Source organism: Prinia subflava, chromosome 4 (assembly GCF_021018805.1).
Source record: "Prinia subflava isolate CZ2003 ecotype Zambia chromosome 4, Cam_Psub_1.2, whole genome shotgun sequence".
Taxonomy (NCBI): Eukaryota; Metazoa; Chordata; class Aves; order Passeriformes; family Cisticolidae; genus Prinia; species Prinia subflava.
The window spans coordinates 34,486,019-34,503,797 of record NC_086250.1 but is presented as its reverse complement, the minus strand read 5'-3'; the positions used below and the strand labels follow the sequence as shown (position 1 = coordinate 34,503,797).

Sequence of the window (17,779 nt, the reverse complement as noted above, 5' to 3'; positions counted from 1 at the left end):
AAATATCTTTCACCTCATGGAAGAATGCTTTGGAATAAAGATTTTGAGGCTTCTCTGCCTCAATACCTCTCTTTGGATATATTTTATTCTACGTAAAATGTTTAAATTTCACAAGGAAGCAAGGCAAATGTGCAGAGTTATACTGCTAATCTAGAAGGCTGTACATAAACAAATGTGTGAATACTCTGTATGAAGTTAATGAATTTTTCTTTTTCAATTTATCAGTTCAGTGGCTCCCTTAAAAAGGTGTATAATGTTTGCATGGCACATTAAGTTGTAGGATGTTATAGCTTTTGCTTATGCATCTCAGACTTGCACCTTACTTTTTGGTGAAGATAGGTATCTGTAAAATCTCATGTAACCTCCAGATTATGAATGCCAGAGCTCTCAGGATCTAAGTTCAGCCTCGGGCTTGCTGGCCAGCTGTGGTCAGACAGACTTGACACTTCATCTGCTCCCACAGTAGGCCTTGGGGACTTTTTCAGAAAGGACCTTTGGCCTTTGTCAAGAGATCTTGTGGTCACCATTTCTGAAAAGCCTCAATGTTGTAAAGGAGTATTTGATAGCTGGAGGCCTAGAACCCAGCTCTGCTGCTGGGAAATGTGCTTGTATGAGCACTGTGAAGCATGAGATGCTTCCAGGGCTTCTCCTTCCTCGGAGTGGCAGCACAAATCCTCACAAGCAGTGTCTGAGCATCTGCACAGAAGGGCAGCAGAGGTGGATAACTGCACTACAGCCAAGGCTGCTGTGGGACGCATTCATTGTCACACCCTCCTGGTGCATTACACCCACCCTCCCTGCTGCACCAAGACAGCATGGTGTCAGATGAACTCGTGCTCTCTGAGCTCTGTGTCCCTTTCCTATATTTTTCTGTTCTTTTTTTTCTTTTTGAAGAGATCCTATAAGCCATGTGGTTGTACCTCACCCATTTTCCAGTTATCATGATGACCTTTGACTCTATTTTTTTAAATGAGTTTCTCCCTTCCTACCACTGCTTCTTTTTTTTGAACTTACAGGGCTAAAGCCATTTGTAGTATGACTCCATTTAAAGTCAGTGAAAACCACCCAGGATGGATTTGGACCACGTATTTGTTTGTGATGTTACAGTTGGTTGCTCTGGTAATGATTATAATGTGTCACAAAGAAAACATTTTGTCTTTATGCACTAAGCAGACAGCAGGAACATTTTAGTGCTTTAGAACAAAACAAAAAGATTCTTTTTTGTCCAAATGTTTTCTATGACAAAAACAAATCAAGGAAAGAAGATGAAGACGATAGCATTTAAATTTTTTATTTTCTGATTATGCAAGTATTGAATTATATGATACTATGGTGTACCCGAGTCTGTGATAAACACAGCTACCTATAAAATATTTGTGGTTTTTTTGCTTGTTTTCAAGTGCAAGAGCCCAAATGAAACACTGAGACCATGTGAAGTACATCAGAGCAAATTCCCTTATGCCAAAAAGGAATGCTCAATTTTATACAGTGACCTTTTTGCACCTTGTCGCAATGTGGTAAGTTTATTAAATAGCCAAGATTGCTGTCATGAAAATAATAAAATTCCAGTAATTAATTTCTTATTGCTAGTATCCTCAGTCTGAATGTGAGGATACAGAGTAAAGTCCTGCAAGTATATCTGTGTGGGTGGGCTATATTTGTGCAGAGCTCCTTGTTCCTTTCAAGACTGGAATCTAAACATAAACGTGGTAACAGAGTTGTGTGTTAGTCAACTCAATAATCAAAGTTCTATTCTCTTTAAGTTTTATTTATACTTTTTATCTGTATAGGTAGCTAAGTTTTATAAATTGTAAATTTGTATAAATTGAGGGATTCTAAAATAAGTGTATGTGTAACACACCTACAGCTTAGCTCAAATGGGTTTATTTTGTTTAGTGTCCTGCTCTATATAGAAAGAAATATGAGAGCAAGATTTCAGCTTCAGAGCTGATGGTACTTTTATTTGGCAGTTTATCATCTGGTTTCATCAAAACTATGAGGTTTGGTATCATTGTTTTCCCAATACCTGGCTGAGCCTGGGACTTGAGTTACAAGAATGTCCTTCAGTTCAGTCTAGACAAGATGGGGACAACACTATTTTTACTATATTTGTAATCTTCTATTCCATTTTAATCCACACATTATCAATGCAAGACATGCTTCATACATTTTCCCCTATTTATGATTTTAGCTTCCCAATGGAATTTAGGTTCTTTTTTACACCTGAGCAAGCAAGAACCACTACGACATTTCATCTCAGTCTCTTAATTTCTTCATGATTATTAATACTAAATGAGATCCTTAGCTGTCTCAGCTGAACCTCCTGACTTTCAGGAGCGAAGCTGGATAGCAACATGGTTAGGAATTTGCCTGTGAAGGAGGTTGCAGTAGCTTAACCCAAGAGATTTATTAATGTTGACTTAAGTTACTATGTAAAGAATTTTTTTGAGCATGTGCCTGAGAACATAGTGATGAGTGTATTTTTGAAGTGGTAAATAATAAATAAAAATGGAACTTTGGAGAGATTTTAAGAAACTGTATTATTATAACAACCTGGAAAGATATTTTCTTTTGAACATTCATTTTTTATATCTTATCCATGTTGTGATTAAAATTTGAAAATATTATGCCAAAAATTTAGCAGAATTATGTTAAAAAATCTATGCGAGGTGCAAAACATGTAATTTAGTTAGTGGTCAAGTACTCCCACACATATGTATCTGTCTTGTATTGGAGAGTCTGTAAAGCAAACTTCTTTCATGTGTTTTTAGAACCTATTAATCAGCATGCGAAAGTACAGCTCCTGCAAATGTCATGTAAAGTGACCTCCGATCAAGGGCATTTGCAGCTGACTGCTGGGTGGGGAACAGGGTGCCAAGAAAAAAGCCTGAGCAGTGGCTGAAACTGGGGACAGGGAAAGAACAGAAAACATAGATGAGGGTTTAAAATATGCTTATTGTTGCTCCTGCTGTGTAGGTGGAAGATCCTGCAGTGCATTCAGTCAAGCTCCTGTCTGTGGGACAGGTGGCCTTGCAGCTCTACTCAGGCTGCAACAGCAGTTTTCAGGGAGACAAAATCTTTCATTTCTGGCTGGCAGCAACTGATGGATTGCAGTTGCCCAGTTAAGCACTAAATTCAACAGGGTCTGAGGAACCTGAACACTTGGAGGAAAAAGAGACTTCCTCATAATTCCTGAACTCAGCAGGAGCATTGGCCCAAGGCTCCCAGTTTGTCACAAGAGTAGGATATTGCTGACCCATGGAGATATGCTGCTCTGCAGGCATGAAAGACAGATTGAGATCTTTGGAGCAGTTTGCTGTTTGGTGATTTCTACAAAGCTACTACTGCTACTTTCAGTGGAGCTGGTTCTCATGTGTGTCCTCCATGTCCCCAGTGGTATCCCTGTTTTCAAAACAGGAAAAAGAATGAAAGCAAAATAACATCTCTCTCTGCCCTTGATCCAGTCCCTGCCAGCTTCTAGCAACTGCCAGCTGAGAAGCTGTCTTCGTGTTAGATAAGCAGTTCTTTGTTACCGTGGTGGTATTTCTGTAATCTGACGTGTGCCATTTGAGTGCTTTACAGCTGAGCTAGACCAGAGACCAAACTGAAGAGAAGCATTGCTTGAAACATTCCATGCATTGAGTAAGAACACTGTTTTGAAAATGTTGCTCAACATTTCGAAAAAGATGACTTAAACTCAAGAAATAGTATATCATGTAAAACCAGGAAATATTGTGATAGGATTTTAGGGAACGTGGGTTCTGATCTAAGGAAGTTTTGTGGGCAAATCATATTAAAAACTTGATAAGTGCAGAAATATTTCTTTTTCTGCACAATGTCACCAATGGTGTTAAGCTTTCTTCCCCTGGCAAAACCCCTCTCTACAAATTATCACTTTAATAACTTGGTGATCAGAGGCGCAGCTCTGGTTTTGTTGTTATTCATGCAAAACTGACAGGATGACTACAGATGGCAGTATTTGCCTTATAAAAGCAGAACTGCCAGCTTCAATAATTCTTTAAAATTGATGAACAGCAAGTGTGTGGACAAGCATGTTTTTAGTAATCATTGATTGAATTTTTCTTCTGGCCTTTAAATTAGGTATAGACTGATAACTCGAAGTGTACATTTTGTGTAGGAATATGCCCAGACTTTGGATTTTTGTGTTTAATTCTTTCAGTCAGTCCAGAAGTAAAACTCCTGCTGCAACTGACGTTTGTACAGCTCATGCAATCAAGTCACCTATTTTTCTTCTTTTTCCCCCACCAGATTGATGTGACTTCTTTTATCAAAAATTGTCACACTGATACATGCAACTGCAATCTTGGTGGGGACTGTGAGTGTTTGTGTACCAGTATTGCAGCTTATGCTCACAAGTGCTGCCAGCAAGGAGCGGTGATTCACTGGCGATCTCCTTTGCTCTGTGGTATGTACCTGGGCTGGCCACGCACCAGAGCCCATCTCACAGCCATCTCTGACTTTTTTCTGCCCAATTACACAAATATGACAGAAGCAGGTGGAAAATAAACATAGTCCACATCTCTCAAGCTGTCTGTGTGTTAGCTGTGTCATCCTTACACACCCAAATTCACTGTCTTGCTGCAAAGGCTGGCTGTGCTCAGGGAGTGTTAGTGCAGAGACTGTGGGAAAGGCACTGGTGGATGTCCAGTTTTCTGTGGAGGGCTGCAAAGAGACCCAGTCTGTTCTTTTCACTGACAGCAAGAGGGGTTCTTAGCTGTAGAATAATTCCTGCTTCAGGTCTGTTGTCACCGAATGGAAGTCTGAGAAAATAAAATCACTGACTGAAATATCCTGTGGGACATGAAACATCCTCACCTGAAAGCGAGCTTTACATTTTTAGGATGCAGATATGCATGGATTCTCTCCTTACTTTGTAATAATAATAATAGTAATAACAACAGCAACAATAATAATAATGATAACAATATACTTGTTTTTCTTTTAGCTTATGACTGTGAATATTACAACCAAGGTATGTACTATTTGATATTCCTGTTTAAAAAACTCGATTAATTTATGGGCTTTTCCTTTGTCTTGATGTATGTGGTTTTAACATTGCTTTTATTTTTAATGAGTGAAGGTTAGTGTCCAAGCTGTGTTGAATGATTCTAATAATCCCTAATGCCTCCATTAATAACTTCAGAATGTTCATTGTGGGGAGGTGGATTGATCCATCATCCTGTAACTGATGGTAGCAGTCAGGGAGAAGGTCTAGAAGGACATTTCCTTGTGTTTGTTGTGTAAATATCAGAGCTGGCACCTACAATATTTGGACATTGATAGGCTATGGGATTCTATGCACAAGTCTCACAATACTGTACTGTAAAAAGAACAGTACCTTAGAATGAGGGTGATATTCATTTAACAGAATTAATTCCTGTGTCATCCCCTCTAATATTTAGATACTGTGAACATGCTTTATAGGAAGTAATAGATATTGAAAAGGGAAACTTGTCTAATTGCAGGTATATGAATCTGACTTTATGTATCTTTTTGATGACTAGGATGACTTGCATCCCTTAATGAGGATCATTATGGAGATGATTTTTTTCTCCTCCTGTCTGGCCTACTACAGTAATAGCATGTAGATCTTGCTAGGTATAGCTGACTTGCCACAATTACTTTTTAATAGGGAATTTTATCTTATACAAAAAAGGTTTGAGGACATGGCTTTAATGGTGAACATCAGGAGAGTGGTCTTAAAGGTCTTTTCTGACCTTAATTATTCTATGATTCTATGAAAAAGTAGGAAGGAGTACTGGATTTGGATAATTTTCTTTGTATAATTTGCATGAATTTAATAATATATTTTGTATTTGTGATGGCAGTGGTATTTTAGCTACCGCTAAAAACTACACAGATCAAGGCTTTTCCCAGTGCCCATGCTGATCCACCACCTGGGGTTGCACAGGAGGTTAGAGGGGACAGAGTTGGGACAGCTGACCCCAGCTGAAAAAAGGGATGTTGCAGAACCCACGATGTTGAATTCAGCAATAGAAATTGGAGGGGAAGTTCTCTGGGACTGGCATTGCTTAGGGTTCATCTTGATGTTGGTCAGCTGATGGTGAAGAATTTTGGCTTTTTCATCATTTTTCTTGCAATTTTTTTATTTGGTTTTCTTTTCTTTTTTCTTATTTCTCTATAAACAAAGTTCAAACCCAACCATGATTTAACTGTCTTTATCTTCACCCATGAGTTTTTTTCAGATCTTCCCCTCTGATTCTTTTGTGAGGTGTGGGGAGAGTGAGCAGGTGTGTGGTGCTTTGCTGCCTGCCAGGGTTAAAGTCAAGGACAGAGTTATGCATGTTTCCACTACCAAGTGGAAAATTAAGACTTAAGTTTTGTATATTATGCAATGAAATTTTTTCTTTTTCTAACTGATTTTTATTCCCTTAGGTCTTGGTGAAGGGCCCTATATTTTGGCAAGTTTTGGAGTGAACGACACAATTATAGGGGCTAATGTGTCCAGCAGAAGGATATTTCCCCTGCCTAGAGCTGGAGCACATGGAAATGTAATTTTCAGTTTCATGATAACTCCAGGTCTTTTTAAAGATAAAGATTTATGTAAGTGTTCTCAGCAGTTTTGCTAATGGTGACATATAGAACTCAAACTATATGAATGATTTTTGCTGCATCTTCTAAATGTCCTAAAGTAGTCCAGATATTTTTAGTTGTTGGAATAAGTGGCCAGTTTCAAAATGAAGAAGGAATTTAAAACTATTTTTTTTAATATTAGAAATCCTCATTTCCAGCTTTAAAGTTGACTTTTCAAAAATTATTTTAGAAATATTACAAAATACAAGTGAATAGAATAACTTTGTGAAAAAATATAGTTAGATTGTAAGATTGGAAACTGGTGAATTTTACACAAGTATCTAGCAAATATCAACACTGAAGGTGAATGCAGGGTATTTTTGTCTCCAGTAAAATTGGTTCTACTTTATGTTTTCACCTTATTTGTTACTTTTCCTGACCTAGAAAATGTGCAACTCAGAATGATCAATCCATTTTTGCATTGTTAATAAGCAGCATCTCTGTGCAATGTAGAAGGTAGTTTCTTAGGTGAACAGCTAATCCTAAGCTCTATTTGTACTTAACAAAGACTTACCAAACTACATTAAAAAAATTAAACATGTTTAAATATTTTACTTCTGTATTTATTTTTCTTTCTTCACATATGTGAAGTTTGTGCCAATTAAATCAATATGTTGTCATTGCTTTCTCAAATAATTTAATTTGTTGAAAAAAATCGCAAATCCTCAAAAATCAACATCAAGAAAGACTCCACAGAAAAATTTCAAACTAAGTTTAATTTATTTGAATGTTTATTGCCATGGGAAAATTAGGGGTTTGGATTTGATTTTAAAATTAAAAATACATACAACAGAAGAATTAATTCAGTCTTGTCATATCCCCATGTAAAGTAGAAGTAAATAATTCATTATATCCGTGCAGTACACAGACGTCTTTCATATGGAAATAAGGGATGAGACAGTATTCCTCTAGATTAAAATACTTCTAGACCATATTCAAGTTGAAACTCAAGTATGAAGTCACTCTTCTTATACATTCTTACATTTTCAGAGAATTTTTTCACTTTTGATTTGTGGCATGGGTAGACCAAATAGAGGTCAACTCTCTTACTTGGCCGTAGATTTTCTTACTGTATTTGTGGACATGACTGCATATAAAAAAAGCCTGACCTCAATGTTCTTACAATGTGATATTATTAACTAACAAAATTTTAACACTGTGAAGCTGTCAGACATTTATCCAAACTTGAGAAAAACTCCAAAGATATGCATGTTCCAGTCTGAGTCTGCTTAGGGATAATTTTTGATTCAGCAGTAGGCTGAATGTAGTTTTGGTCTAACTGATAAGTTCCCTAGTGGTTCTAGATTACAGGATCATTTTTAGTCTCTTTTAGACCCTGCACTGCATTTCTAACTCTGTTTTGTGCAACATAAAGCTGAATTTATTTTTTTCTTTTTTGAAAAGCAGGTTTTTAAAAGGAGCCACTCAACAGTCAACACATAGGATTTAATTTCAATCATAAGTTGTTTTCTGTGAAAATCTCACCATTTTAATTATTTTTTTTTCTTCCCTGGAAGCTCTGTCTCTTGTTTCCCTTGAATCTGCTGAAAGACCAAACTACTTTCTGTATGTACATGACAATGAAACCATTGGGTTGGAGCAGTGGCAGGCAAGTGCCTCCTTTCAGAGACGAGCCACCTTCTTCCACCACCAGGGGCTCTGGAGACCAGGGCTCAGTGCCTTCGAGCTGCACAGTAAAAAAGGCTTTTTCATCATTCTCACCTCATCCAGAGTTAAAGTGGAAAAGTATGATGATTCGGAAGAATTCAAACATTTCAGTAGCTTTAGTATTGAAGGTAAATTTTGCATAATCCCCAGGGACAAACATTATTTTCTGCTTGCCTTCAGGACACTTTCTTTCTTGTATTTCATCAGCAATAGTAACAAATGTTTTATCCCATTTTTAATTTCTGTCTGTCTTCCATTCCATCTCAAAATGCTATTATTTTCTAACTTCTGTAGATAGGATGGTCACTTTATCTTTGAACTATGTTTTTATTTGCCTGCTCTTTCAAAATGAAAGTGGCATGTCACAAAAAGATGCAAAAAAAGTTAATATCTCATAGTAATCTATAGATATCTATTCTTTTAAATGAATTAGGTAATTGTACTGCATCTGCAACCAACAGCATCTTACTATGTTTAACTGATCTTTGATGTTCTAAGGCAGAGTAAATTGTAAAAATGAATAGCTGCTTTTATTGTCAAAGCTTGAAGTGTCTTTTAGCCTGAACAAACTTAAAACACTTGAAACTGAAGAAATCTCACCTATTGAAAGTTCTGAAAAATTTGTCTGTTTGGTTTTCATTTTTTCACTTATCTGAAAATCCCAATCTATGTTATAGAAAAGGCTGTAAATTCATTGTTTGTTGACTACTGAATCAATAAACCCCCTTTCTTTCATTGTCAGAACTCAGTGCTTCTGTGCCTTACAGAAGGATGTGTGAATGGCGATATGAATCTTGTGCTAATCCTTGTTTTAAGACATGTAGTGATCCTGAAGGAATAGCATGTAAATTTCTTCCTCTGTAAGTAAAATTAACTCATATTGTTACTGTATTGTTTTTTGTAATAAGCATAACATATGCTTTCTGAAAATTACTGCTGCTGCAATATCCATTTAGTTTTACTATCCAGATTTCAATATCATTCTTGTGAGAAAGTCTCACAAGTCATATGAAAGCATTTGTACCAAGCCTCTCATTTCCCACAGTTTGTATTCCCATTTACATGCCCTTCCAACACAAGAATGAGAGGGTTTGTATTTAGCCCAGAGGATTAACTTCTGGTAGTGGTTAAGTAGAAAATTATTAAATTAAATGAAGGCTTTTTCCTTCTATGGATTTATAGTCACATCCTAAACAGCACACCATGATTCTAAAACAACTACATCTTTCTGGTGTTCATATGACAGAGATCAAAATTTGTAGGAATAGTAAGGGAGGAATACGCCTTCTCCTGTAAGAGAGGGAACTTTTATACCGGGAGATGCCCACTGGGGTGAAGGGAGGATTTCAGAAGGGTGGTGTTAGCTTGAGATTTAGTAAACTGATTTCCTGTCTCAGTCGTTCTTCCCTGGCCTCTATGAATACACAGTAAACTAAAAGAAAAAATGCCTAAAAGCTCAAGGCACAATGTGGTGGAAAAGAAAGGATATTTTAGATTTCAGACTCCCTAGGTATATGCAACTTATGATCAGTAATTCTACTGATATGACTGATTTTCTTTGTTGGTATTCTTAGCTTTGTCCTTATGGGAACACTGATTGTTAATGTCATGATTCTCTTATTGAAAAGTCCCCCCAGAAAAAAGACATGGGAATATCGTGATTTGTCTGCATTCTCCTGTGTTGAAAGGACACAAGATAAAGGCTTTATGGTGTCAATCTAAATATTTTAATATCGCAAATGAACATATCTAGATAAAAGTTCATCATCCTGTGAGAAACCTTTCTACTTAGAGATCTAAACTTCAGCTTGGTTGTGGAAGCAGAATGGTCCAAAGCTATCATGTTCATCAGCCTATGCAAATACTTATTAACAGTTTAGAAATAGAATTACACTGCTCAGTAACTTTTTGACCTTGAAATGCCTCAAAATGCTACATTCATCATTTCATTGGAAAGTTACCAGAACTCTGATAAGACATTCTAATGGTTTGTTTAGCCAAAGTAAAGTAATTTAAAATTTATTTATACTTCTACTGTGGCTCTAGAATTGACTATGCAATATTTTAAAGGGTTGAAGGATGCATGCCATACTGTCCCAAAAACATGATCCTTGATGAGGTCACACTTAGATGTGTTTATCCAGAAGACTGTAAGTATAATTTATTATGTTGATCTACTCTTATAAATTACTCCAGAGATCCCAGGAAAGGATTAATCAAATACATTTTTTTAAAAATTAAATGCTTTCTCAGAACGTCTTTCTGTTGAAGATTGTGTCGCTGGGACATAGACTCCATTCCCAGTGGTCCAAAATACAGCTTCTGCATTCAAACAAGTTATATTTTAAGTAGAATTCTCATATTTCTCTAATAGTGAGTTATATATAATCTTTTCTGATTATGTTATATTCAGAGCAAATATATTTGACTGTATAATGCTGCTATACTACACATCTGTAAGGGAGAGATAGCAAATGAAAAAATACAGCTGTGGCAAAAACTTCAGTCTTTTCAGAGGACGTTGGCAAGATCTGATTTGCTAATATTTAAATGGGATTTGAGAAGAGATAGATTTGTATTTTTCTTTACTTATAACCCATAAAAGACAGTTGAATATACATTTTTCCTTTTAGGCATACCTGTGACACCTACAGAATCAGAAATTGGACCGAAACCTTCACTGTTAACCTCTCTCATGGGTCCTACCACAGAGAGATTTCCTCAGACACCTCCTGTGTTTGTTACTTCAGGGAATAAATCAACTCTCATCAGTGTGACAGACAAAATAACCATGAATGCAAACACGGCTTCAAGGGGAATTAAATCCATTACAGACTTTTATTCATTGGAAGCATCTAATGCAGCCACGTATTCAACATTTTCATTGCCAAGTACAGTGGAGCCTTCTGATGTACTTCACAGCACAACCAGCCCTACTGTCCTTTCCAAACCCATCCCTTCAACAGATTTTCCACTTCCTCAAGCCTCAGCAGTCACACCACATACTGCCTGCTCTAACACATTTATAACTTTACCCATTGCAGTAACAACTCCATGAACCCTGCTTAGTGCAAGTCCTATTCCAACACATTCTGCATTATTGACACCCACTTACCTCATGGTAGTTCCATTTCCACTCGAAACATCAACCACTCAGCTAGGAACAGTTCAACCTTCCTCAGCACTAATTACTTTAGCCTCAAAGGTATCTTTTGTCTCTTCTGAGCTGCCTGCAGGGATTGGGAAGAGTAGGAGTCCTTCAGTAAGTCATTCTAAGGGAGCAGAAATACACTCTGAAGTGTCCTTGTCTGCCTTGAGGACTGACAGAGAAACTTTCACAAGAATTGTATTTCTTCTAGGCCCACGATTGACACTAAGCACATCTACTTCTCCTATATCTACTTTGTCTGTTAGAACTAGGTCTGGCATTAGTCAAACTGCAATTTATCCAACACCCATTTCTGCACTGACTTCAACTGCTCCTCAAATTCCTATGACTACTAGATTTTCTAGATCTGAGACAAGTGTTCCTCAATTAATCACAGTTTCATATTTCAAAACAGCAAAACCCTTATCCAAAACTTCTGATATCATTGAATGCTAGCTCTCAGCTCAGATTTCCTCCAAAGCCATTTTCATCTTCAGTGCAAACTTCAATGACTGTTCCCAAGCAGACATCTCTATTAAAAAAGGGCAGTACTTCTGCTGCTCTGCCAATAATGACTGTAGCTTCACCTCAAATTGTTTCTCAAATCCCTGAAAAAACTTCTTTGAGTCCTTCTGCAACATGCACATATCTACATCAGTGCATTCTATTTACCTCCCTGAAGCCCAAAGCTGTGGCAGGTGCCACTGTTGCCCCTCAAGGTCTTTATACAGAACCTTCTGGTGCTTCCTCTCCTCTAGTCAATTCAACAATCTTTGACAGTAGTAACTAAAGCCTCAGCACAAAAAAGGCATATAATGCACACTGATTTCTTTTCACTGTCATCCGTTTCTAAAAAGACAATGAAATCCACTATGTCTACACACTTCCCTCTCAGGGCATTGGTATTACCTCTAAATGCTACATCAATAACTGCTTCAGAACTTACAGAGTACTCAAAAAGTTCAGATACAGAATTGATAACTGACCCTGTGGCTCAAAGTTCAGGTACTTTCATTTCCAAAGATTCTTCTTTTACAAGGTGATTGTCTTTGTTTACAACCTTGTTGTCAACATCAGTACCATCTTATGTGACATCTCAGACTACAAGTTCTTCATTGATTCCCATAGTCAGTAGCACCTCATCACTAACACAACATATAAGTGCTACCCAAGCATCCCTTTCATCTCTAGATCCAGCAGAAACTTCAAAAATTCCAATTATAGACCTTTCAACTTCTGTGGATTTCTCCAAATTCACTTTAAAAATAAATCTCTACCAACTTTTCAGCAGCACTAAAAACATCCATTGTAATGCCCTCTTTACTAATGCCTACATCCTCACTTTAGAAAGCCAGCCCTCTATGCCTTCACCTCCTAAGTCCTCTTATATCTCTAATGTTTCTCTAGGAAAACAGAGCTCTTCAGTAAGTTCTTCAGAAGAAGATGGAACAATATCAGCCATACCAGCTGGAATCATCACTCAATCCACCACGCCAATGATCACGAACACAACAGTGAATGCTACAACCTCAAAAGCATCTTATATTTTTGCAAAAATGCTACCTAGTTCTTCAGCCAGTTTATTAGTTACTTCAGGCACTACCCTAGCCTCTAGGATTACCACAAAAACCACTGATTATTTTGTTGTAAATTTGGATTTTTATATGGCTTCAGCTTCAGTTCCTACCACCATAGAAACCCACAAATCTTTATTTACGACTGCAGTAATTCAAGCCTCACAGAGCAGTGGAGAAACTCCAAAGATTAATATAATGAAAACCACTGGTACTACAAGTCCATTATCACAGATGAAGAGTACGCCATACATAGCATCAGAAATTAAATACACTACTTCATTTGAAAAAACTGTGGATATTTCAGAAGATGGTCAGACTTCACATGAGCAAAAAAATGCTACCAGGACAAAGACAACCACAACTGACAAATCTTCCCTGCCTTATTTGCCAGTAACTGCAGTTCAGAGTCTGCTTGTTTCAAGAAATACAACTTCAGTCAAAAATATTTCTATTTCTGGAGTCCTGGATGTAACGACATCAGATAGGTCCAAAATCCCAACACAGAAACCCATTGCACCTTATTTTAGTGTAACAGAGGCCACAGAGCTGCAGACCAGAGGTATAATAGATTTGTCTCATTCCAGTGGTGGATTGGCTCTGCCTTCTTCCTCAGAAACAACAGCTGTAGCTGACAAGGCTTACTTTGGCACAATGATGCATACACTGGTATCTGCATCTTCTGAGTGTGTGGTATGATCAGTCTTATTTTGCCCTGTATGTTAAAATATATCTTACTTTTCAGTCCATTCTGTTATTGTACATACGTAATACCAGAGATTTAAAATAGTTCTTATTTTCTATTTAATTCCCTTGTTTTAAAATTCTCAGTTATTCTTAGAGGATAGTTTTGTTGCTGCTCTTACAGCAGCCCTGGTATATTCTGCAACTTGAATGTATTGCTCTGAGAAAAACAGGCTTTAAAGCTATATGAGTTTTCTAGATAGCTAAATATATTTCTGAGGTGCAGAAAACACCATAATCCTTACAATTTTGATGTCTCTGCATAATCTTACCCTGGCTTTCCTTTTCCCACTTGTTTCTTTGTCATAGGGTTTAAAATGATGGGAATGCATGATTTTGTGTTTCTTAAAATGCTTCACCTTATATCCCCCAGTGCATAATGCTTTACACAGGGTATTTCACCAAAGCTGGATGCAACAGGAAGGGTGTGGGTGAATGGACATGCATCATTGTCTCTGGTTACAACCACACACAAAGCAAGTCATTCCAAAATATTTGATGAGATGTCCTGATTCTCAGAGCTGGGGGTGGACAAGAAATTGCTTGGACTTCATAAGGCAAATAAAGTTAAAAGTTGACTCTGGTTGTTTTCTCCTTATATGACAGCCAAGATACCTGGAACCTGTTGACAAATGTAGCCAGTATGTATGTGTTAATATGGGTTGGATGTTATACAATCTTTCAAGGAACTGCCCTAAGGATATGCAGAAGCCAGATTGTGGTTTTCGAGGAATGCCTGTTCAAGTTAACACTGACAGCTGTTGTCCAGAATGGGAATGTCCCTGTAAGTCATTCTTTTATTTTTAAATAAAATACAGAGCCTTGATTTGTAAATGTCAAGTAATAAATTAAAGGGTTATTACAAGGGGAATATGAGGCTAAATACTGGAATGAATTAAAAAGACCTATTCATCAGCAAAGCAAAATGAAGTATACTGAACATTTTGGTACCTTTGAATTGACATCCTGGGGAATCAAAATATTTTTTTTTGTAATGAAAACATTGAAATGACATCTGCAGCATGAGCATCAATGTTTTTCAGCTGAGACTTTCAAAATTCTTATCAGTAGAGATGTTAAGATTTCAACATTTTAGGAAAAAAAAAGAAATTATATGTTAGCTTTTCTGAAAGACAGAACCCCCATGTTTCATTTAGCTCTAACTGCAGTTTTTATTCATGCTTAGAAACTGCAGAAGCTGGTGGATGAGCCTGCCAAGGGAACAAAAAGGCTAAAGAGAAGTCATATTTAAAACCTTGCAGAATCAATGAAACCAATATTGCACTTTATATTTTTTCACGATAAAATCAATAAGTCCCTTGTCAGTATCTCAAATATATATATTAATGCATATATTTTATCTGATATTGTGCAGATTCATTGACCTTACCTGTAAAACATTTACTTAAGTAAAAATTTTCACCAATTTAAACATTCTCCTCTACCCTGGGCACACAGAAACAGGTTAAGGTATTTCCAATGTATAAGCTAAACACTTTGGCTTCTGGCTCAATATGTTGTATGCAGAACAAGGTCATCTATCTATCTGTCTATGAATGTATATGCAAAAGCACATAATGCTAGGACTGAAAGTTTTTAGACATGCCCTGTATTCAATTTTGTGGTGACTTCATTAAATAACAGTTCTTTTTTAGGTCAGTGTTCTGTACTGTCTGAACTGAGTGTTATTACATTTGATGGAAACAACATAGCCCTCTGTAACATGGCTTCCTATGTTTTAGTCAAATTACCAGGAGAAATTATTGTTGCTCATATTGAAAAATGTCCTGCTAATCAGGTAAGGTTCCTGCATTTATGCAAGAATAATTATAATTATTCCTTGAATTTTTTTGTGTTATAGGTTTGAAATTATGCAAAAACATGTCAATTAGAACTTATACATAAAAGCCACACTCAGTGGAAAATGCCAAGTTATTTAATTTTCAAGAAGCATGCTTAGTAATGCTGGCTAGATAAAAGAATTTTATCTTGAGTTAAATAGTAATTGTTGTGTTATGAGGAAATTCAAATGCAGGTTCCTTTAAAATTATCAGAGGTGACATAACTTCTCAATATGCCTGTCTCCTTTCAGGCTCTCCACACAGAAGTGTTCTTGTAACCTTGAATTTATACTTTACAATATAGTCAAAAGAGTAAAATATTTGTAATAGTCACAAAATATATTTTGTAGTTATTTTAGGAAAGTATTAATGACTTTGTGATGAGTTGTTCTTAGTAGTTGTCTAACTCTCTTCATTGTCTGTAGAGGAGATCCAAACACTTCATTTTTAGATTGCCAGTTTAGGTCAGGTCAGTCTTATCCTTAGGGTTTCTATATACATTTGCTTTGCATTGTCCATAGTCCTAATTTATGCAGACCTTGAGCAACTGGAGATGGATTGAGTCCATCTTCAATTTGTGGATAAACCAGGCAGTGATGAGGAGCTTCAAGAGGCTTCTTTCCTTCCCATCTCTTACTCTCACAGGACAACTGTGCACTTCAACTTTAGGACTGTTAGAGGCATCAGCCTTGCATTGTTTCAGATGTTTTCCATTAAATTGCTCTCTCGGTTCCTGGTTGCACTCTAGAGGTGGGAATGCAGAACACATTCACGATGGGCTTTAGAAGTCTGTAGTTTTAGGTCTTTAAGAAATATAATTTGAAAGGCCCTTTCACCATATGCACTAAATTAGCTCAAAAGTGTCTATTTTTTATTATTTATAAGGAATATATTAAATTAGTTTAATTATTTACTGATTGTAGAAGAACATTAAAGACAAAGAAAATAGTAACTTATTTTTGCTAAATAAAATTGCTGCTTATTACTGTTGCACTTACAATTTATTTTTAATGTTTTCCAGAGTGCAAATTCAATAAGAAAACTAGTAAGTACTTGCATATATTGCTGATTTTTAAATGCATTAGTATAAAAATTATTTAATTGATATAAAAATTACCAATAGCACTGGCATAGAATTAGAAAAATAATAGTAACTAAATTTTCACTTTTCTTTCAAGGTGCCATCTGCAAACACTTCAGGGCTTTGTTTTAAGAAGTTAAATGTCACAACACACACTTGTCAAATACTTATCAATCGCTTAGCAAGAAAAGTAAGTATATATCGGCAGCGTGTGTACTGTTAAAAATTGTTGGAGAGCTATTCTTTTGTAGAATGTGACAAATCAGATTTAAAATAAAACACTACAGGATTAGGATTACTTTTGCAGATCAGATTCCAAATAATTTGTAGTATATGAGAGGCAAAACAAACAATTTACATTTCTGGTACCATGTTTCACTTAAATGTCATTTTTCTAAAATGATACTTTAAAATTCTTTTTGAGGTTTTAATGAAGCTGCAAAAGCAGTCATGCCTGAGACTTTACTTCCAGAAACCCTAGAATCCTAGAACTGACAAATACTTAAGCAGCTTTTCTTGCTAGTCAGTAACAAGTCAGAACAGATGACTTTGAATAATTGGAATGAGGTTTTGTTTCATCATATGATATGTGACAAATAAGATATATTTTTCCTTAATTAAAAAAGATTTTTTTCCTCATTCCTACTCCATTTGCAGTTTTTGGAAGTGGCACAGGTGGGAAGCTCTTTACTTGAGAATCTCTAATTTAACTGTGACTGTTATATGTGGCAGAGGCTGTGAAAAAAGTCTTTTGTTATAAAATAGAAATACATACAAAGTACATCATTATATTCTGCCTTTATCTGTAAAATATGTTTGGCTTATTTTAGGTAGTCGTGGATTCTGTGATTCAACCATTACCATTTTCAAAAGGAGGACTGAGTATTCAGGATACTGGAGCAATGTATGTTGTTAATACCCCAGCTGGTATTAGCATCAAGTGGGCTCATGTTACAGGCATCATAGACATACAGTATGGGCTACACCCTAACACAACGAGGAAGACAGAAGGACTTTGTGGTGAGGCTGTGGTGGCAAGTTTTTTCTTATTCAATAACTTCCCAATTGAAATTTGCAACTCCCTTTTGTGTCTGTGACCAGCTGTCCC

At 36.4% G+C, this 17,779-nt stretch overlaps 1 protein-coding gene across 1 annotated transcript in view; it reads left to right on the top strand.

Annotated features, from left to right (window-relative positions):
- Positions 1–17,779, top strand: part of OTOGL (otogelin like) — a 98,222-nt gene that overhangs the window by 52,858 nt on the left and 27,585 nt on the right. The window contains exons 29-42 of the mRNA XM_063394994.1: positions 1,401–1,517; positions 4,270–4,426; positions 4,967–4,993; positions 6,418–6,585; positions 8,133–8,411; positions 9,026–9,143; positions 10,354–10,433; positions 10,917–11,326; positions 12,484–13,698; positions 14,356–14,533; positions 15,405–15,547; positions 16,612–16,635; positions 16,769–16,861; positions 17,502–17,691. Of these exons, the coding sequence (XP_063251064.1) occupies positions 1,401–1,517; positions 4,270–4,426; positions 4,967–4,993; positions 6,418–6,585; positions 8,133–8,411; positions 9,026–9,143; positions 10,354–10,433; positions 10,917–11,326; positions 12,484–13,698; positions 14,356–14,533; positions 15,405–15,547; positions 16,612–16,635; positions 16,769–16,861; positions 17,502–17,691 (3,199 nt within the window). The remainder of the gene's footprint in view (positions 1–1,400; positions 1,518–4,269; positions 4,427–4,966; positions 4,994–6,417; positions 6,586–8,132; positions 8,412–9,025; positions 9,144–10,353; positions 10,434–10,916; positions 11,327–12,483; positions 13,699–14,355; positions 14,534–15,404; positions 15,548–16,611; positions 16,636–16,768; positions 16,862–17,501; positions 17,692–17,779) is intronic.